This window comes from Grus americana, chromosome 9 (assembly GCF_028858705.1).
Source record: "Grus americana isolate bGruAme1 chromosome 9, bGruAme1.mat, whole genome shotgun sequence".
In the NCBI taxonomy this organism is placed as follows: Eukaryota; Metazoa; Chordata; class Aves; order Gruiformes; family Gruidae; genus Grus; species Grus americana.
In genome coordinates this window covers 20,474,023-20,496,003 of record NC_072860.1, presented here as the reverse complement: position 1 = coordinate 20,496,003, position 21,981 = coordinate 20,474,023, and the positions used below count along the sequence as shown (strand labels likewise).

The window sequence follows — 21,981 nt, the reverse complement described above, 5'->3', positions numbered from 1 at the left end:
CTGGCAACGTTCATGTGGAAGAGTGTTGTCTTTTCACCCCCAAAATCCTGCTTTATCTTGGTCTGTAATTCAGTAAAAGAGAAATCTTTTTTTCCTCACGTGTAAGGGCTTTACATAGCAGTGTGACCATTGGGACTCTTTGGCAGATGCAAGAATAGACCAAAAAAGAAGACTGAGGGATGGCAACCCTTTTGTCTCTTTAAAGGATCATGGGACCAGGAACTGGAGGGAGAGGTAAGAGGTAAACCTACTGGGCTACAAGTGACATTTCCTGACATGGAAGTAGAGGACACAGGAAGTGTTGAATGATAAGAAAGGTAAAGAAGGTTCAGCTCCTGAAGTCCAAATTTAATGATTTGTTTTGGTTTCTTTTCTATCACAGATGTCCTTTGTGATCATTGCAAGTCACGCTGCACTGTGTTCACAGCATTTGTAGCAACTGGAAGAGGTTCTCACGTGGCTCCTTGTGCATGCTAAAGGGCCCCATTCAGACCTCATGCAAGAGCTTCTTGTATAGGATTTGTACCCGTTAACTTTTGTGGACTGCTTGTGGAAGGCAATATTAGATAACTGACAAGTTAACACTGCCCCTGGTGTCTGTTTCCCTTCACTAAAATGGGAAATAACACTTCTCTGTCCCTTAGGTGTGCTGCAAGGATAAGATGAATCGCGGAGGCACTGACAGCTGTGGTGAAAGACAAATGATGTAAAAATATTGAAGACATAGTGCATGGTTGACAACTGGTGTGGAGTACGTGATTTTTTTTTTTCAGACTTCTTTACCTTCCCAGTGATTTTTTTTTTTTTTTTTTTTGAGCAGCTTTGTATGATTTGGTACTAATGCTCCTCTCCCAACCACTCTTGCTAGGCTTCAGGACTGCAGTGCTGTGTTCCTGGTCTGTGTTGCTACAGAGCACATAACTAATGGGCATTCCTGCTGCTTCTTTGTTGGTACGTTTGAACAGCGAGAACTAAACTAACCTTAACATCTCCTGGCAAAACATGCCAGAGTCAAGAGCACGCATTATTTGCATCCTAAGGGTTAGTGTGTTTTTAGTGACTGTTCCCTTTTCTTTAGTAGAAGGTTCTGGTTAAAGCTATAGCAGCCAGTTGGCTTTTCTGACAGAGCTTTCTTCTTACAGGCTGTTATCTTCTGGGTTGTTTTTTTGTGGAGCAGCCCACATGCCCATTGAGTGTCAGCCTTCAGATCGATGCCAATGTTGTCCTGCTTTGTCAATAACCCTCAGCTGTAATTGTCACAGCCCCCTTGCTGGTTGTTGTCTTTTCTGACCAGCAGTGTAGTGGAATTTTATGTCTGTGCTTATGTTAGTGTCCCATAGCAAAAATATAAGATGATGTCATTTCTACTCTGCCAGCTCTTTCACCTCATCACATGAAAGCCAAAACCGAAAAACATCGCTAGCCAATTCCCACTGTGGTTTATGGGATGTTGCTTGAGTCACAATTTCAATCACTTTAAGTTTGCTTTGTTTTTTCAGAAACGTTGTGTAATTACTTCTGTTTTAATTTTGAGGTGTGCAGTTGCATAATCTACTTTTTTCCCTTTTTCTTCAAAATCCTTTGGGCCAGACCTCAGCTAGTATGAATTCCAGTTGTAAGTATAATTAATCAACATGTTGAAATAAAAATAAGTCTACCTCAGAGTAATGATGAATTTATGAAAAATGTTTGGTAATGAAAAAAGCCTCTTCTGGGCTTAATTTTTAAGCAGAGAAGCATGTTCACATTGTAAACAATAGGATAGAAGATCTCATTTAAAAAATCCTTTATTTCACTTAGACAAGTAGGTCCCTCCTTTCAATTCAAGTAATTATAGTCAAGACCATTTTCAAATTGAAAAGAGATTTTGAAATATTTGAAGCCACAGACAAAGTTTATTTTTAAAACATATTTAAAAATTGCACAGTTATAAATACAGGTAAATAAATACAATTTAATATGTGGAAAAGAACCCAAGGAAGGCATGCTTCCATTACAGTACAAAAATACTACATTAAATGTGGTGCTCTGCAAATAGTAACCTATGACCTTAATAAATTTAACGCGTCCAATATGCACATCATTCATTTTTGAGGAAATAGATTATTTTAAAGAGCAGTGCAAGGAAACATCAAATTAAAGCATCAGTAAACTACAGGTCTGTGTTTAGTATTATACACAGCTGATAATGTTAGGTATACAGAGGGAAGGTTACCTGTAGTAAGAAACTAATCTTTTACTCTGTATGTACTTACAGACTCAGATTCTCAATCTGGGTCAGTATGAACCTTTGTAACGGAATGTAAACATTCAGGTGTAGGGCTGAACTCCCACCTCTGCATCCACCACCCACCTCACTGCTAAGCCTTGCACCTACACTTAACTGTCAATGCAAAAAGTTAAGTGAGCAATGTAAGTCTTCGCAGCAGCAGGGCTCTTCAGATGGCCCAGGTGAAAGTATCTGCCAACCCTATAATCTCTTCTTTCTTGTATGTTGGCTTAAAAATAAAGCCAAAAAAACTGATGCAAGATTGCAAAGGTTTTCAAACTCTTTACAGCGTATAGAAGAAGCCGCACAGAATGCCTCTCAAAACTATATAGATTTATTTTACTCTAGATATGTTATACTCTGATATATAAAATATATTTATAAATGTTTTGATTTTTCTGAATTTACAATAGATTACTGATATTAAAAAGGCTATTTAAATTAAAGTTTTAGCCAATGTTGATGGCATTCTGTAAATGTGGAAGGGGAAAAAAGATCAAAGCACATTGTCTTGACCATGCAAGCTTGCTCAATGGGCTGTCGCATGTGCAAGCATTTGTAAAGTTACAGCTGATTTTAGGAAACTTTAGATTCCTTCTGTCTCTTTCCTATGCATAATACCTATTGCTTTGTGGGCTGAGGCTCTGAAACTTTCTGGGGATTCTGTGACATGCTCGTTTTTCATTTTGCCTAGGTCTGTTCAAAGCGTCGGTGATCTCTTCATGCATGGCACTCCTTTTCTCTGATTTATTTCACCAGTCCAAAAATAGTAGAACTATAATGAAGGAATCTGATTTCTAGCTTAGATGAGGTTTGAATAGTAGATAATACTGTATTGCATACTCACCATTTTTTTTCACAACGTGCACTGCATTTTGTCTATCATCACTTGTATCTGTGAATACTTGGTATTTTATAAACATTTATTACATAAATTCACTGTACAGACTGCTAAGCTGACAACACTGGTGACCAGAAATCTCAGTTTTTCAATTGTGCAGGTTATTCATGCAAGGCAACTAAGATGTCTCATTTTGCAGATGCACGTTTAGGCAAAAGAGATCTACAACCAATTTATGTTTCATTCCAGTTCTCACTGGCAATGATTTAGGCCTCAGGCTTTGCCTCTGTGGCTGCCAGTAATGACATTGGTTACTATTTCTGTCATGGTGGCTTTTGTGTTATGGAGACGTGTGCCCTATGGATGTTCACAGGATCACCTGGCTGATCTGCTGGTGTTGGCAGGGTCCTCCTTTTCATCTGAGACAGGCCCAAGTTTTCTAAATTGGCTCATTAGCTCTTCATGCTTAACTTGATGTTATGTGCTTTCAGCTGAGTTAAGTGTCTGCAGCTGAAATCAGTGGATGCAGCAGATACTCGGATCCTGTGAAGTTTTACATCTCCATATTTCAAATAGGACAGTCAGACACTGAGCTGCCTTCAGAGCTAGTGGGCAAGTTTGAAAAGCTTGGCCAATGGTAAAAAAGTGTAGACTGAGACAATAGTTATTTCACTGGTTTTGGGAATCTTTTTCTCTGGTGCTATCTGGTTTAGACTAGAGAAGAAAATGTGAAAATCCAAACACCTAGCATCACTGTGAAAGCTGCGCACATTTAGCTTTTTAAGAGGATACTGAAACATGTCTGCAAAAGCTGTTACTACAGATGTCCATCATTAATTAAACACTTGAAGCAAATATGAAATCCACAACACAAAGTGATTTCTAAGGATAGAATTTAAAAAGGGCTCTGCGTTTGGTCAAACATGTTCCAAATAACAACTCAGTTTTGAGTTTGGCAGATGCAAAGTACTTTTAAAATATCCCACATAAGATACCAATCAATAGTTTAAAAATACCCTATGTGTGGGCCTTCTGCATGCATTCTGTAAGCATAAACTCAGGTAGTGTTACTGCATGCTTTGTGTTAATATTTCATTGTGGTTATTTTTAATGTAGTTGCATGCAATATTGCAATGTGAGGTTTTGTATCATTTGAACCTCCCCTTCAGTATTTTTACAAGTGCTGTCATTTATCAGATCATAAGAAAATACCATTAGATACAGATATGTATATGTGTTTACCTAAAGAGCAAATCAATTCTTCAAATTGACATAAACCAGTCTATTGCAACAAGGTTTCTAGAGTCATTACAGTTTAGAGAGATCAATAGACTCATTTCTTGCTGCTTTCATCAGAAAGCCTAACTCTACAAATAATCACTTTGATTTCAGTGCCTGTTCAGCATGTGCAGTGGTATCAGAGGCTAGCCCTTGTCCAATAACTGAATAAATGCACACGAGCTGATCGTGCAAAGTGCTGAGCACTCCTGTGAAGACTACAGACTTTCAGCATTCAGCAGCTTGATGGATCAGACTTATAGGTCATACATTTTCATAAAGCTTTGCAGAGGAGAGGGACAGTCACAAGCCAGGCTTAAAAAAGCACTTTTTAATTGCATGAGATATAAAATAGAAGAGAGACTCAAAAACTTGGAATCAATTACCTGGCAGTGATAAATCATCTCTGGAGAAAGAGGGGAGTAACAAGAAGGGGAAACAGGGGTGGGAGATGATGACAAACCATTGCAGCACTCTAATTTGGCATCACCCCATAGATGCCGTGCAGCTGTAATCATGAAATGTCTCCGAGTCCCCTCTGTGCTGATATTGCTAGTGTCTATGTAAAACTGCTTCCCTGCTTAGACCTGAACAACCTTGTGTTTGTGTGTTACCTTTCAATTTACACAAGTGCTGACCTCACCCATGTGGTCTCTGAGACAGCAGCGCTCCCCTGCTCTCATATAGTGCCATCATGTGCAATGGCTGTTCTTTGCCCATCTTCCTTCCTCGCACACCTGGGCCAGTCAGGGATGGCAGGAGGTTTTGACTTGGTCGAGCTCACAGGGAGCACTGAGAACAGGACCCAGATTTCCTGTCTCTCACTCTTGGGCTCAATCTGCTACTGTTCAGCAGCCACCTTATTTATCCTACCTCATGCTTTGTTAGAAGTACGAGTAGATGACTTTCCTCTTCAGGGTGTTAATATGCTGTAGCCTCCTCACATGTTTCTTCTTGCTGTTTCAGGCAAATATACATGCTTGCCACTGAACATTTAAGAAACACAATGAGATCAGATCAAAGCTCTATCTAATCCTGTCTTCTGCAGTGTCAGTGCTTGGCAGTGGGGGCTAAAGGAGGATGATAAAGCCCAGGATATTGAAGAAGTCCCCAGAAGTACTAAGAGCTGCTGAGCCTGACCTGTTACAAGTGAGGTGAGCTCAGTCACCGGCTTCTCTCTCACACAGACCAGGCCACAGCTGGTGTCTGGTATGAGGAGATGTGCCACCCTCCCCTCTAAGTGTGTCTGCTTTAGTCTTTCCCTCACGCAGTGTCTCGGTCAGCGGTGCGTGGTTAACTGGCCATAGCCATAGGCTGTCTAAACCAGGACAGAACAGTTAGGATAATCTCCGAGAGCGTGCATAATCTCTGTGGACAGGTTTTGTAGCCTGTGTCCTGTACAGCAGAACTGCAGTGCTTGTGATGAACTAGGGGCCTGAGTGTCCCATTGGGAAGCAGAGTTCAGCCCCAGCGATTTGTCTCTAGCTTTACACAGACAACTTTCCTCAGACCAATGACATGGGTGATCACATGGGTGTGGGTGTCTGTCAGCAGATGAATAGAGTTTTGAGCAGTGCATCCCAGGATAAATCAAAAGCTACCTACTTTGCTCTTTTTGGGGAGGCTAGGGGTTGTATTAGGTTTTCCTAACAGAATTGCTGTTACTTGTCCACATGCTCGAGTAGAAGAGGTTTAGTGAACTGACTGCTGTCCATATCAAATGCCCCTTGTCATTCTGACTCTGAGAAGTCAAATAGTTAAGTTGTGTTTGGTTGGGGTTTTTTTTATTTGATAGGTATAAAAATAAAGGTCCTGAACAGCCAATTCCTCTGGATAAGCACTGATTATCATACATGACGGCACAGAGGATATTCTAGAAGAACTTGTGTGATGGTAGGGCATCAAGCAAAATCTAAGCACATATGCCTTTGCTTTACAGCATCTTCTCAAAGCTGCCTCCCTTCTCTCTTATCACTTTCCAGATTCAATTGCACTGCACCTTCTGCTCTGCCTTATCAATAAAGAGCTGTCATCACACATCGCTGTCAAAGCAAAAGAGCAAACTGTTGTCAGCAGATATGCATACAGCAGCCCACTTAGCTAAAATGACATTCCAATGGTAACCAATCCTTAGAGAAAGTTGCAGGAATCAGTTATGAAATGCTTGTAGATAAATAGGATTATATATATAAACAATGAATTAATAAAAAAAAATCCTGTAGCTGTTTCAACATCTCTATTCTGTGGGAGAGAGTGAGGGGTAAGTCTTTTATTTTGTAATGAGAATTCATAGAATCACAGAATGGTTTGGGTTGGAAGGGACCTTAAAGATCATCTAGTTCCAACCCCCTGCCATGGGCAGGGACACCCTCCACTAGACCAGGTTGCCCAAAGCCCCATCCAACCTGGCCTTGAACACTTCCAGGTTGATTCTGATTATTGGTTGAACAGATTATTTTTATTTAACAAACTATAGTTGGTGATTAGATGCAGTGATTACACTGTCTTACATGGAATTTTCCTTTAAATGGTTGCTCAAAATAACAGACAGCTGCAAGAAACTTTAGGTTTGTACTGGTGAAACCGTCCAATTCCCACACAGCTTCTCTCTCTGTGATCTGTGCAGTTGGATTTTTTTTTTATCCAGCTGATTGAGCTGGATTTTTTTTTTAACGTTGTTTATAGGAAATGTGCTATTTGTCCCACTTTAACACATTCCGATAGCTACCCTGCGCATCGAATTCCTGACCACAGATCAACATGGTAGCCATCTAATTATACTTTTTATCTTTCACTATTTAGGAAAAATATTTTAAATATCAGCAACTGAAAATTACCTCCTTAAAAATTTCTATTCCTGTCTTTGACTGCCACGGTTAGCTGTGCTTGACTGTAGCCAAATCAATCCATTCATCATGTGGCGGTGTACTGCCCCCAGTACTGTTCCTCACTCATCTAGTCAGGGAAAAATAAGATGGTGTGTACATATATACGTTTTTAAGCAGCTGGATTTAGTCTGCTGTCATGGAGGTCACTGAGACTTGCTACTGCTTGTTGTAACAGTAGGATCAAATCTGAGTCTCAGTCCTACAAGCATTATATTGATCAATTTTTTCAGGGAAAATTTTCCCTTCAGCATGGTCTGCAGGCATTAACTCCTACGAAGACTCTTCTTTATTTGCAATAAAGATCTGTGGCTTACGTTCTGAAATGACATAATTCACATACGACATGTATGTGCATGCACGTGCATGTATATGTGTAGTAGCTGATGGATGCATAATAGAATAATCTTTCTAATAGATACTGCAGTTTATACTGTATTTTCATTTTTTAAACATAAGAATATTGAAAACCCTCTCATCACATTTCAGGAAACGATATTTGGTCCTTTATGCCAACAAGGCTATCCTGTACATTCTGTTGTTAGTAACTAAAATAAAAGCATAGCACTATTTTACAAAAAGAAAGATTAAAGTGCATAAGTACATAGATAGGTGCAGATCCTGCTATGAGCTCCTTTGAAGCAGTCATACTCTGTCCAAGATCAGGGATAGCTGGTTTAAACAGCAACGATTCTAGTGCAAATTACCACTTCTGCTGGCAACACTTGGCCGTCCCATATGTACATGGCCTAAGCTCATAGACCTCCATGTACAATGTTCTCTTAACATTGCACATGGTTTACAACTCCATGAGCCTGCAGACTTGGGCCCAAATTAATCAATGTACCTTTGGAAGCAAAAATTTTCTTGACTGCCAACTAATAAATATATTCAAAGCAAAATACATCCATTTTACATGCATCTATTTTCAGAGATATGTTAAAAATAGACTGTAAAAAGACTTTTTAACAAAGAAACCAAATGATAGAGAATCCACGTTGCAGGGCAAAGTGATGTCAGCATAGTGCGATGAGCTAATAAGCAGGTTCCCTGGATGCATTGCTTGCCATTCTAATGTGCAATAACGATTATCTAGGTTTGTTCTTAATATATTTTTCTTTGTATAGCTGTGTATATATAGAGAGATATAGCTTGCAAGGGATGAAGATTCTTCAGAAATGGCTGTTTCATCAGGGCTTTGTCCGATTAGCTGCAGCTCATTTCAATCCTTTGAATTTGAATTTATTTACAATATTTTGTGCTTTTGAACTTTTCCTTTTCGAATAACGTCCGAGAGGATTCCCCTACTGAACTACAGCCATGATCTTTTGGAAAATATGGTCATTTTGAGACGAGTAGTAAAAGAGTTCTCTGTTTCCTAATGCAATTTAATCAATTTGTGGATACTTTTTATTACGGCTCTAGATTAAAAGCTCTTAATAGAATGTCTAAATCACCCACATTGGCAGCTTGAAATAGTTCTGGCTGGTCCATCATAGACAGAGCAATTCGAAGTGCTGCCCAAATATTGCCTGATAGAGCAGGATGGGGAACCTGTTGTTGATTCCTGCTCTTTCTTTGCAAACTGAGAGCAGTGAGAAAATTGCTGACAGCCTCTCTGTAGGGAAGAAGAAAAAAGAAGCAAGATAATTTGCTTAACAGCTAGAGTAAAACTTTAGAAAGTTCTAGACTCAAGTATATTACTTTACAATGCAGTTCATCAGTCTCTTTATGTTATTCTTGCTTGATTTTCTTTAAACAAGTGCACGTGGCTTGTAGTAATGCAGAGCTCTGTTTATTCATGCATCTGGGGATACTGTCTTCATTGCTGTGTAGCTCCCCTTCATCTTAACGGTCTTAAGGTGACAGTTGGGACCCTGGAATATCACCCTTAATTCCTTAAGGATGTACTGAAAGTATTTTCGATGGCATTAGCTACTTGAAGCAGTTTAACTGAAGTTTCCCTTCTAAAGACAGGCTCTTATATTTTCTTTTAGAAAAGCTCTTAAGCACAGGACCGAGTTTAAGTGTGAGAACAATTCCACTGATTATAGTAAGAGTACTTGCACTTAGAGCTAAAAAAATGCCTAAGCAGCTTGCTGAGTGAGAGATTTATTTTCTTTTGATAGAAATTGAGTAGTTCTGTTATGCAGAATTTGTGGATATAAGAAAAGTATCATTGCTTTGTTAGTACTTTGTAAAAATAATTACAAAATTTTATAATACTTGAGAATACATAGCTATATTTTGAATTTTTTTTTTCTTAGCTCCAGCTAGAAAATGGATTTTCACTTGGTAGTTATGATCCCTGGCTTTTTAGTTTACACAGTTTTGTAACTTACCTGTATGCCCCTAGGTTTATGCAGCTTATCCCTAAATTGTATCTGGACCTAATGAAGCCAGGTTGTATTTCTAAAGCACGTGTGTAGGCCTCGACAGCTTCTTCGCTTCGATCCCCATTTGCCAAGGTCGCTCCAAGACGGTTCCATAACGTATAGTCCTGGTGAGAAAATGAGTTTTCTACTGCAGGTGTCAAAAAGGGACATAATAGCTCATTTTTGCTTGCAAAGTCAGGAGGACTGCAGAAAATAACGGTATCGTATTTTCTCGTAATTGACACAGAATGTGAGGTTCTGAGTCATGATTATAGGCAACTTTATATAACTAGTACAATTAATCAGCACACAGCTAGAAATTGGACATGTATAAATCTGCTTCTAAATGGGACTGTCTTGTAATTAACATTTCTATTTCAGGTATTAAAATTTTAATGGCCGAAGTGACATCTCATTAATATTAACCTGATCAAGAGAGGAGAAAGAAAACTGCTTGTAAAGCTAAATTCTCAGAAATGTAAAAGCATAAAATGTACCTCTGGCCGAACAGTTAAAGCAGCACTAAACGCATCTATTGCTCTGTTAAATTCTCCATTCAGGTGGAAAAGAACTCCAAGTCCCGTCTGCAAGTCAGGGTCTATCATATCACCATTCTGGTGAGCAGCCTCCAGGTACAAATCCTTTACTTCTTCAAGTAATGAGCTAGACAAGGGTGAAAAAGAACTTAAAGTTCCATTGTACAGTTCTTTACAAATACCGCAATATTGATTGCCTAGCCAGAAATTAAAATCCTTATAGTGGATGTATCAGAAGTGATATACTCCTAAAATCTGAAAGCTTCTTCAACTTCATCATGACACATATTTACTTCCAGGTGCTGTTGTAAACTCATGTCTAGAATAAACAAGTTCACCTATATAATGAAGAGCATAAGTCTTATGAGGAGCAGCTGAGGGAACTGGAGTTGTTTAGCCTGGAGAAAAGGAGGCTGAGGGGAGACTTACTGCTCTCTACAACTACCTGACAGGAGGTTGTAGCCAGGTGGGTGTTGGTCTCTTCTCCCAAGTAACAAGTGCTAGAACGAGAAGAAATGGCCTCAAGTTGCACCAGGGGAGGTTTAGATTGGATATTAGGACAAATGCCTTCACCGAAAGGGTTGTCAATCATTGGAACAGGCTGTCCAGGGGAGCGGTTGAGTCACCATCTCTAGAGGTATTTAAAACACACATAGATGTGTTGCTCAGGGACATGGTTTGGTGGTGAACTTGGCAGTGCTAGGTTAGCAGTTGGACTCAATGATCTTAAAGGTCTTTTCCAAGCTAAATGATGCTATGATTCTATGAAGTCAAAGTGTAGCTATGAACCCAAGTGAGATAACATGAAGGCTTATTAAAACTACTACAATTGGATGTGTTTCTCAGAAATAAGAGAGTTCTTTACTGGCAAAAATAGTAGTCATTCATAAGAGGAATAGATCAAGTGACTAGCCAAGACCCCCGAAGAAAGATGCCAAAATTTAAGACTTCTGTACCTACTCTAGTTTTCATAAAATCTTTGCACTGACAACAGCAGATATCACTGGGATGAAGCCAAAGCAGAGTAACACACTTAGCAATTAAGCAGAACTTGCATCTTTTATTTTTGCTTATACTAAATTATCTTGTCAATCCAGGCCTTGTTAGTGATAAGGGTAAAACATAAGGCCTGTCTTCAAAATGACAAGCAGTGAGATAACCCTGGTGTTTTAGTGCTATAAATCATGGTTATGCCTTTAATGACTTTATCATGCATCTCACAATTCAGAGTTACTTATTTATCAGCCTTGTGAAATCATGAGAAAGGGCTGGCAACTCATGAATTTTTTTGTTATTTAAAATGGCTGCCAGCTCCCCCTACACTATGCTGGACTGAAGTGAAATGAAATGACTACACTATCTCTTTGGTTAGAACCAGAATGGCTTTTAAATGATCAGATGCTACCTCCAAATATTTTCAGTGAACTGAAGCCACGTCCCACTGCAAAATGGCTATCATTCCTGGATTCTAGTGGCGTGGTTGGTATGTAGGAAATATGATGAACAGTAGGAAGAACACACGCATGGGGAGCAAGATATAGGCCTGGTAAGGATTTGGAAGCAGCTGAAGAGTGAGGGTGCGGGATGTGGAAATACAGAGGTAGCAGAGTCAGAGAAAAGTGGTGAGAGTTGAGGGGAAGCATCTCTTTTTAGCTGTTTTTCTTTTTCTTTTTTTTATAACTTCCAGGGATTGCATAAGATAATAGCCTTCAATTGCTAAACCAAATGTTCTGTGTTGACTTCCCACTCCTGCCACTAGAGACAGAGTCTTCGATCATAGGGAACAGGCCAGACTTCTACAGAGTAAGAGGGCACAGCATGCACCATCATTTCTAGTCATGTCATTAAGATTTCCACCATCAGGATTTACACTGCATTTACCTTTCATCTGATGTCTTAGACATTCTCCTGGTAAGTGCTGGGGAGCCCTTTTTGCTTTTCACTATATACTTGTATTTTGGATTTTGCTTTATCCAGTTTCTTAGAGCTTGATAGGCTTCTTGTTGATGGCCAGTGTTAGTATAACTTACAGCCAGGGCCATCAGGGCTTTTAGGTTGTTTGGCTGTAGTTCCAAGCACCTAGTCAGAAAATAAAAATGTATTGAGGTATTTTTTTAGCCAAATACAACTCTTGAATTCTTCCAAAATAATCTGTGTAAAAAAAATTAAAAATCACTCACACAAGTAATATCTACCCAATAATACTTTTAAAGAAGGGACTTTGTCTTATTTTTCTGTGATAAGTGCGTTATGCATATGTATACACACACACATGCATGCACATTTCTGGGCATCCACACATATGTACATAAACGTATGCATACAAGTTTTGTTTTCATCATTTTGGTTAAGAGTAAATGTAGGTAGATTCATTTTTATAGTACCTCTCTAGTAAACAAAGAGAAGCTTTATGTAAATTCAAGTGAACAGTTTAACATGGTTTGTAGCTATACAGAACAGTATTTTGAAGACAAAATTTCTTCCATCCTTATGAATCTTCTCAGTCATCCTGAATTCTCAGTTTTTCTTTGATAAGGCTGGAGCTAATCAACTCGAGTAGTCTTTCTATGGTTATATACCATTAACAGAAACCAGAATCTAGACTATTTTGTGAACATCACTGTTGCTTTTTTCAAACCTGCAGGGATGAGCAAGCCCTAAATCAGGCAACCCCTTGGATTTCTATCTAGGTAAGCTAATAAGTTACGTATAAATAAGTTAGAGTATCCTTAGGTGAAATGGCTTGATAGTTTCCATTGCTAATGTAGTGAATATGGAGAGGGTACTTGCTTCAAATGGAAACGTGAAAACTCACTACAGAAAGATAATAATAATGCTGATATTTTGGAACTGACATTTTACGTAAAAGCATACCGTGATCTTCACATCTCTATCAACCTAAAAATGTTGTCAGTTTAGTAATCAGCAGCTCAAGGGAGCTCGTTCCAATTAAGAAAACCTCTTCATTAAAGGACAGACTACAGAAAATATGCCAAGTGGCTAGAATATCAAAAAGGCACTTTATTTGCATTATGACTAATTCATGTTTATCAGGCCATGTAACTTTTCTTTTGTTCAACTACTTAAATCACCAGATTAAATATTGGTCTTATTTAATAAAACAGAAATATCAATCCCTAGTCATCCCTCTGAAGTCACTAGGAAGATTTCTGTATCTATGTCAATGCTTTACTTAGTTAAATAAATGCTTCATGCTACAGGATAAGTACAACATTAAATATACCTAACCCTCCATTACCTAGTACTCATCAGACCCCTTATTTAGCAATTATCTTCATCTACCTTTGGAGGGCAACAATGGCTGCTTGCTCATTTTCATTCTCTGCCTGTGTAATGCCCAGGAACTGCCAGGCCTGCAAAAATAATCATCATTGAGTTATTTTGTTATATATTCCCAACTGCAAGCAGAGTTACAACTAATATTACTGTTAAGCAGCAGGGTGAATAAAAATAGCAGATCTGTCCAGCACTAACTACAGATTTTTCTGTGGTGTGCATACCAACAGTACAAATCAATGCAGTTTGGAGTATCTTTGGGCCTGATAATATTTGTAATCCATGAATGCAAAGGTATTCTGTCAGTGTATGATCACATGCTGATTTCTTAAATTTGAGTTACTGTACATTTCAAATGCTAGAATTTTATGGAAAACAATTATTAAGGTATGTAGGTTTAAGGGATTCTAGAGAGTCTGGGAATTGTCTCTGCTTTTCAAAATACTGCTGCTTAATTTAATGTAGCAATAGATTCCAAGAGACCTAGATACTTACACTGTAAATATTTTTCGTGTTTCACAGAAAACAGATTTTAAAAATATACTCATTGAAAACATCAATATTGCAGAAATTGATAAAACTTTTCAAAATTTGTCAAAATTCTTGTTAAATCAAAAATGTTCACCTTTTCAATAGCAGTGTTTAAAAGATAGTCTGAAAACATCAGGAAAAGAAGGAAAGGTTTGAAATATTGTCTCTTTTGAATGCTTTTAAATGACAGCTTGGAAATTGTATAATTTCAAAAATAGATTCTCATCTTATGAAGAGCTCACCTTTATCTATTTCAAGGCATACGCTATTCCAAAACCACCATTAGTGTTCAACCTGTTTCAGTCAGTCGTGACTAGCAAAGGTTTGGGCCCTGAAATCATTCCATCATTGCATGCTAAAGGGAGTCCCCTTTTCCTTTCTCAGTAAAAGGCACACAAGTCAATACCTCTGCATCATTGGGTTCTTGTAGAATAGCAGCCTCCAGGTATAAGATTGTAACTGGCAGGTCCCCTTCTTTCATTTTCTTCAGCCCTTCCTCAAAAGCACCAGGCCAGTCTTTGAAGGGATTCTCAGTATGGAAATAATAACCCTGGAGAAGAGAGATAATGGACTCATGATGAAGCACTGTAGCAAGGAATGGCAACTCTATAAAATAAATGAGTGACTATTTTCCAACTGGATGTAAACATCCTTTGTTCTACGAAAACAGTATGAGATTCCTCATGAAATTTCAATGACAAAAAGTTTAAAAAAATCAGCATCACTGAACGTTTATGTTTCGGCTCTCTTTATTTTTACTCTAGCTCTGAAGTTATACTTACTGGTATTCATGTTGGGCTCTCCTGCTCCCATCAAAGATAATGGCAACAACTCACACTGACTGCAGTAACTGCAGAACCGAACCCAGCGCCAGCCCAGTACATCCCATTTGATGGGAAAGAGCACACCTCGAGCAGTTGACTCCCTGCAGTGCTTGTAGCCTGATGTCTGTTCAGTTGATACCCTGAAATCTTCAATTAACCTTCAAGATACAGAACAGTATTGCAAGCACCTGAGTTTATTTTAGGATTTCTTTAAATTTAGCCTTTTTCTCCTCTTGCCACTGCAGTGTAAAGGGTGTATGCTAATATCAGCTACATAATATAAATCAAATTAAAACATACAATGGAGGGAATGAAGAAAGACAGAAGCTCTATCATTTCTATCTTCAACAGTGTTTGAATGTGCCAGCCCAGATTTTTTTATTTGGTGCTCTTCCTTAAGCACTTGTCTTCAAAAGTGCCCATAATCCAGCAGTTTGCTCTGTGATCCTTTCAGCTGAATTCAGGCAGTGTGCAAGTCTAAATGCATTCTCATTATGATAAGGTCTTTCAAATCTATGGACACTTAAAGAAGATGAACTCTTTTGGGTAAAATTAATTCCATGTCCAAAGAGTTTTCTTCGGTTCCCTTGAATAGCTGAGGCTCATCTCAAAGTTTCACAGGAAGGATGTACTGTATTAAAAACCTTTGTGTTACCTTCTCAATGGTTGAGATGGTGACTTGCCCTGGTGCTTCCTGGTTCTCTGAAATCCAGTTTCTGCGAGCCATTTCTTCCCATTCTGCTTGCATTTTATCCCAAAACTCTGTGTCTGACTAGAAGAAAAGGAGGAAAAAAGGGAAGAAAATGAACAATGAAACTTTAAAATAAAATGGTAAGCTTTTAATTTATTTCTACCAGTGGTCTGAGTCTGGCAATTTTGCTGAGCAGTATTAATTCTATTAATAATCATACTGACTGAAATAATACAGCACGAATTTGGAATTCCATATAATTAAACTTCATCTCTTATATTGGAATGCATTTCATCAACAGAAAACTTTATCTCAGAGGCAGTGTATGTTCTATGCAGGATTTGCAGCAGCTTACACTGCATCTTATTGATGCTAACAGCAAATTGTTACATAAAATTTGAAGGAAACGAATGCTGCTAGTCTCTGGCCAAAAGAAAAAAAAAAAACAAAGAAAAAAGAAAACATCAACTAAGCATACATGCTAAAGAATAACAATAGATAAAACAGTTTAAAAGAGAACAATCATCCCACAAGCATAATTTTCAAATATGTAAAAGAGTAATGGCAAAGGTTAGACAGAAGGTGTTTTGCATGAGAATTAATATTAATGGCAGTTTTTACATAGTGGAGAAATCCTAATATTGCATCATATACTGTGCTGGTAAGAGGAATCTATGAAATTATAAAATTGTACAGTAAGATTAACATTTACCTCAAAGACAAGAGGTAAAAGTGCATATACAAGAGAAACAGAAATGATAAAAAAAATGAGATTTAGGATGTGTAACGACCAGAATGAGGGAACCACTGTGGCTACTAGAAAATGATGCCGAGAAACAGAAATAGGATTTTTAAAAAAAAAAGGAGGGGAGAATCCAAGTTAAGGTGCTATTTTTTCAGCCTCCACACATTAGTCATAATGTTCCATAGCAGTTTCGTAGCAGAATATATGTGCAGCACTACGAGCCTTTGCAAAGTTCTCCCGTTCCTACAAGGTCATGGCCAGAACTTCAATGAACTGACACTACTGAGGGCACAGTTTCTAAGCTTATTTATGTCAAAGACAACAGCACAAATAATTCTATTGAGGTTTAGACAGAACTATTTGAGAATGAGGTGCTAATCAAAATTAGTTGAAGGTATTATAAACTGCTCCAGATAGTTTTGTCTGAATCTTCATTACCAGACTGACCGCTTTGCTACTGCTCCCCAGCCAGGCATGATTTGCAAAACTAGAGCTTAGTCTGTGATTGCATGACTTGCTACAACCCTCCTTCCTTGGCACTTGGAAAAAGGAAAGCAGAGACTATTAACAGATCTAGGACGAGTCAGCAATGAGAACATTTGAGACTAGGTGTGAAGGATTAGGACTTGCGCTGGCTAACATGACGTGTGGTTGCTGTAAATCATAAGGCTCTTTACAAATGGGAAGGTGCATTCCCTCTCTAGAAATCTAACAGGCATTTCCCTTTGGCTCTTACTGTATGTAGCATGTGCCTCCTGATACCCAGCACTTTCTTCCAGGAGACTCAGAACTGCCTGATTTATGCAGTTATTGGATGCGTGAAGGTACCTGCTGTGCTCCTCTGTAGACTAGGAAACAAACATGAATCATTCACTCCTGGAGAGGAAATTTCACTCTTTGTAACAGAAGCGAACAAAACATGACAACTCTGTTATCCAACAACTTCTGAGGTTTCAAAATTTGCTTTCATTCCAAATTTGAAGGAAATACAGTCTTTTAAATGGTTGTGAGACTGTGCTGAAATGTCCATTTAGGATTTGAAAAGCCTAGGATAATGAATCAGATCACTCCCTCTTTTATCAGCCGTGACCAGAGGCACTTGAATCCCTTAAACTGTCCTGTTCAACAGATGTCTTTATCAACTATTTTGCATTCAGTGCAAATCTGCACTGTATCAAAGAAAAAAATTACCTGACCATGTTTTTACTAGCAGTAATTTTGAGATTCAGGATGAGGTAAAGGAGTGGAAGTTTCCCTTTCCTACAGATTAATATTAATAAAGCTACTGAAAAGTAAATAGTAATGCTTTTAAAAACAGATTAGCTTATAGAACTAATCATAAATAGATACATATATATATGCTGTTTATATTAGAATTTTTGCTTGTATTTTCCCCACAAAAATCCCTTATGAATCAATGGTTTGGAAACATATGAAATCACATTTCTGCAGAGCATAAGCAAGCATATAAGTGGTTTTAAGTCTTAAGTTCAAATTCTGCTGCTTAATTACATATTTATAATTCACACAGAAGTTCACTGTGTGCATACTCCACTTGAAAAGCTAATGAGTTACTATGCATTCAAGTGGCCATGCTTAATGTCTATCTATAGTGAGTCAAAGGGGGAGGAAAAATGTAATGGGGAGAAGACCTGCTTTGCTATAACGTCTCTCAGCTCATCATATGCTACTTGGACACAGGCCAGGACCCAACCGTTATTTTGCAACTAAAAGCAAAGATTTGTTTGTTTGGGCCAAATGGGCTTAAGTCTCAGCTACAGCTTTCGAAATACATCCAGCATGGGGGCTGTCTGAAACCGGTATGGCAAAACTGCACTGAGCAACTGGATCATGCACCGTTATGACACCTGGTAAAATACCATAATATTGCCATGACTGGTGCCAATTACTTCATTTCCATGTTTTTGCCACCTTAATGCTGGCAAATTACTTTGGACACACAAAAAGTTTTCAAACCCGTTGAACACATTTAACATGTTCACAGATCATCTGCACCAGTTAAGTGGAATGACAACCAGGAAAAATGTTCGTACCATCTGACTATTTCTAAGCACAATATTCTGCATTTTGTCAAAGAGGCTATTTTTACTCTTAGTATTTAAAAATATGCTGAAGCAGTTAAACAAATGGGAGGCAAAATATTTCCAGGCTCTTTGCTTCCTATGATACAGTGAAGGAGGGTGGGAGGTGGGGTGTACTTTTTGAATACTGCTGGCTAATTTCTAAACTTACCTATTTTCAGAACTTTAAGAATAGAATTTTGCCTGTCCTGTCCTGCCAAAAATTAATTTGCAATGTTCCTTTTTGACCAATGTATGAGAAACAAAGGTTCTGTGGTTGTTCTTTCTTTGAATTACTGCATCAACATCCTCTTCAATGTTAAAGACACAGTAAGTTAAACTTATGTGCCAACTACGTGAGATTTCCTTAGCTATTATTGTCTCAAAACAAAATTGGAAGGATGCCTTTTTAGCAAAGTTTAGAGATAAAAAATGTATATCAAAGCAAAGATTCCCATTGTGATTTGAGAGAGTACCAAATAAAATGCATCTGAATGACTCAAGCTCCTAGATCCCAGTTTAAAAGGTGGTTTAGGCAGCCTTAGGCACATCCAAAAGGGATGTCGAAATAGTGAGACAGGAATACCACAGGTACACAAAGAATTCTAACCTGTATTCATGAGAACCATAAAGCTGATGATTCTGGGCTATGTTTTGCTAGGCTAGAATAAATTAATCCCATCTTCTTCCTACTCCTATATGTCATATAATTTAGCTGTAATATGTTGTGATGCTTCAGTATATTATACAGCAGATGGCTCATGTGACATGATGTTGTAAATAAAATGATGCTGAGAAGGACAGCTCAAAATCTCTTTTGCGTAAACTCACAAAACAGTGTGGCATCTGCAGCTTAATCTCTACATCAGGGAAATGTGGAATAAGAAAGTATCAAAATTGCTTTTTTCCATCTCAGGCATTTCTCAGTTGGAAGTTTTTGCACTTTCTTGGTTTCATTTTTATTTATTCTAACTCATTACCAATAGGATTGTGCATGATAAAACAATCATTTTAAGAGAATATAGGTACAGGATGGATCTGAATCCCCATGCTTGCATTTTTTAAAAATTCAAAAGTACCAATTTTTGGTAAAACACAGCTAAGTATTAGAAAGGTTACATTAAAACATATTTGGTATGGCACTTGGAAATCATGAAGACTTTAGGTATTTGTGCTTCCCTCATGTGTATAGCAATTGGATGAGGCAAAAATCAAATCCAATTTCCAGAATGACAGAAAAGATAGCCAAGTCTGCAAGCACCCAATTGCTGCAAGTGAATCTGGACCCTCCCTAGTAAAAAAGCTGATTTACTACCTCTTTAGTCTTAAAAGATTCCCCAATGGCATAGACATCTTTAAACCTTCTTAAGAAAGAATTACCTCCCAGATCTTCATTAATCTCAAAGTTTGACATCTTAAAACCATTCCCAAAGCTCTAAATTGAATACTGGGTGGAGGATAAAGTTTGGTGTCTTCATTTACTGAATTGTTAATTAATTCCTTTCGAACTAGGCCACAAAGAACCTGAGATTTGCTTCCTTTTCTTGATCAGTTTGCTGGCTAATCTTACCACTTGGAGCTTTCCCAGTTGAAGAATATTACAGAACCATCCAAAGCCTAAAAGATGAATTTTTGAACTGTATCTATTCTCTGCTTAAGAAAGCACTAATCTTTCTGAGATGGGCTGCAATTTATTTCAATCACTCTAGCTTTCTTACCACTTCATTTTAGCTAGGATGAAAATTTAACTCTTTTCATATGCAAATGGTAATAACTGCTCTATAAGGTCTCAAAGAATCCTTTCCTTTACATTTTAACTACCTGGTTCAAGTTTCTATTTTAAGCAGAAAGAATAAGACTGCCAGCTACACAGTTAGGGAAACATTTAATTAGATTCTTTTTAATAGCTGTTTTTGAGACTACATTAAGGCATTTTAATAACCTGTCTTTGTTGCCTCAGAATGACCTTTTAATGTGCAGGGGTTTTTTTTACAATATATTCTCCTCCTTACTTTACTGTGTAAAGTAATTCAATAATGTCTTGTAATCTGTTGTTGGCCTCAACTAATTTATCTTTCTGCTGGATGTCTGGGAACTCCCCAGCACACATGATTTCTGACAATTGCAAGAGTACTGGCACTATTTGCTTAACCATTAACTGTAACACAGAGAGGTTCATCATCAGAATCCCTGTGTCACAATCACAGATTACAGGACAACATGTCCCACCTTAAAGATCAGTCTGCAGTGCAATTAGGAACATCTAAAACATTTTAAGCAGTGGCAACGTGAAAGCAAGTCTTTCCTGCCAGGAGCAAATATGTGTGATGTGCGACATCAAAAAATCCATTGTGCATCAGCAACAGTTGTTTATAAAGAATCTATTTGATCAGAAAAAACAATGCACTCAGAAAATAAAAGAAAAATGCATTTTTAGTTTATAAAACAGCTAACTTACTGATAGTGTCCATTTTAGTCTTGTGCGCTGAGACAATTTTCTGTGCACTGAGATCCTAAGAAACCATGGTAGAAACCATGCAGTTTTACCTTAGCATATCATGATAAAGCCCTATAAATCAAATTAATTTATTGAATAAGGAATTCTGTTTCTAGCTAGAAGCCAGCATATGATTGAGGCCTAGTTTTGTTTATAATCAACCAATATTAATCTAGAATAGCTCAACTGCCAACACTGGAATTAGAATGGTATAACACTTGAGTTACGGGAGTATTAAAATACAGACACTAAAAGTTAAATCTAAAGCCAAATATCCCTAAAGTGTTCCAGACGTTTGGAGACTGAGACTGTAGTTCATGCTAAAAATAACCAGTTTTGAGGAATCGGTTTCACAGCCTCATCCCTTCCACCCTAAAAACTCATTTCAGTGGCTGTTACATAACTCAGGCTGAACTGTTGTCCTCAGTAAGATGCAGCTGTCTTGGCTTGTTGTGGCACTGGGATTTTGAAGTGTTACCGACTGAACCCCTGAGAAGATATGATGCTCAAGATCGATGCTTGTATCTAATTTTTTATTGGATTCTGTTAAAAAACTGTATGCCACCTTGTCTCTAGACAGGATCAGGATTTCAGCTGGGACTAGTGGTATAGGACAACACTCCAGAGGCATTTTTCATGTTGGAAAAGTAGTAGTGAAAAAAACAGAAGTGCAATATTCAAACAGCTGCACCTTTTCCAACTAAATTGATTTGTCAGGAAATAAGATTACATCTGTGTTTAACATTCTACCACTAATTATAATAATGCATTGACGCATGGCTAGTGGTATACACGCAGTAACCCATTACAGCAGGTAATTGTTCTGTTTATCAATTATTCTGAATTCCAGTTTCACTGTGAAGAATTGGTTTCTGTCTGCACTTAAAAAACTGATTGCACACATTCAGTTGCTGGGGAAAAATATGTTTCACTCTTACTTGGAAGTACTTACATTTATGGGGAATTTTTCTTGACCCCTTTGCTATAGCAATAAAAATCCAGCTTGAATAGTTGGTTCTGTCTAATCTTTGTTTATAGTTAATTTTTTTTAAAGAGAGAAACTGCTATTTTGAATGAGTAACTCCAGGAAATTTATATTTTCTCTGCTTTAAATAATCCACTTCCAACTTT

At 37.9% G+C, this 21,981-nt stretch overlaps 1 protein-coding gene across 5 annotated transcripts in view; it reads right to left on the bottom strand.

Annotated features, from left to right (window-relative positions):
* Nucleotides 1-3,130: 3,130 nt before the first annotated feature.
* Nucleotides 3,131-21,981, bottom strand: part of PEX5L (peroxisomal biogenesis factor 5 like) — a 116,498-nt gene continuing 97,647 nt past the window's right edge. For all 5 annotated transcript variants that reach the window (XM_054835925.1, XM_054835926.1, XM_054835929.1 and 2 more), the window contains 7 exons: nucleotides 15,492-15,608; nucleotides 14,419-14,562; nucleotides 13,488-13,558; nucleotides 12,066-12,263; nucleotides 10,146-10,311; nucleotides 9,616-9,773; nucleotides 3,131-8,891 (listed from right to left, as the gene is read on the bottom strand). In XM_054835925.1, coding sequence (XP_054691900.1) covers nucleotides 8,687-8,891; nucleotides 9,616-9,773; nucleotides 10,146-10,311; nucleotides 12,066-12,263; nucleotides 13,488-13,558; nucleotides 14,419-14,562; nucleotides 15,492-15,608 — 1,059 coding nt within the window. In that variant the 3' untranslated portion in view covers nucleotides 3,131-8,686. The remainder of the gene's footprint in view (nucleotides 8,892-9,615; nucleotides 9,774-10,145; nucleotides 10,312-12,065; nucleotides 12,264-13,487; nucleotides 13,559-14,418; nucleotides 14,563-15,491; nucleotides 15,609-21,981) is intronic.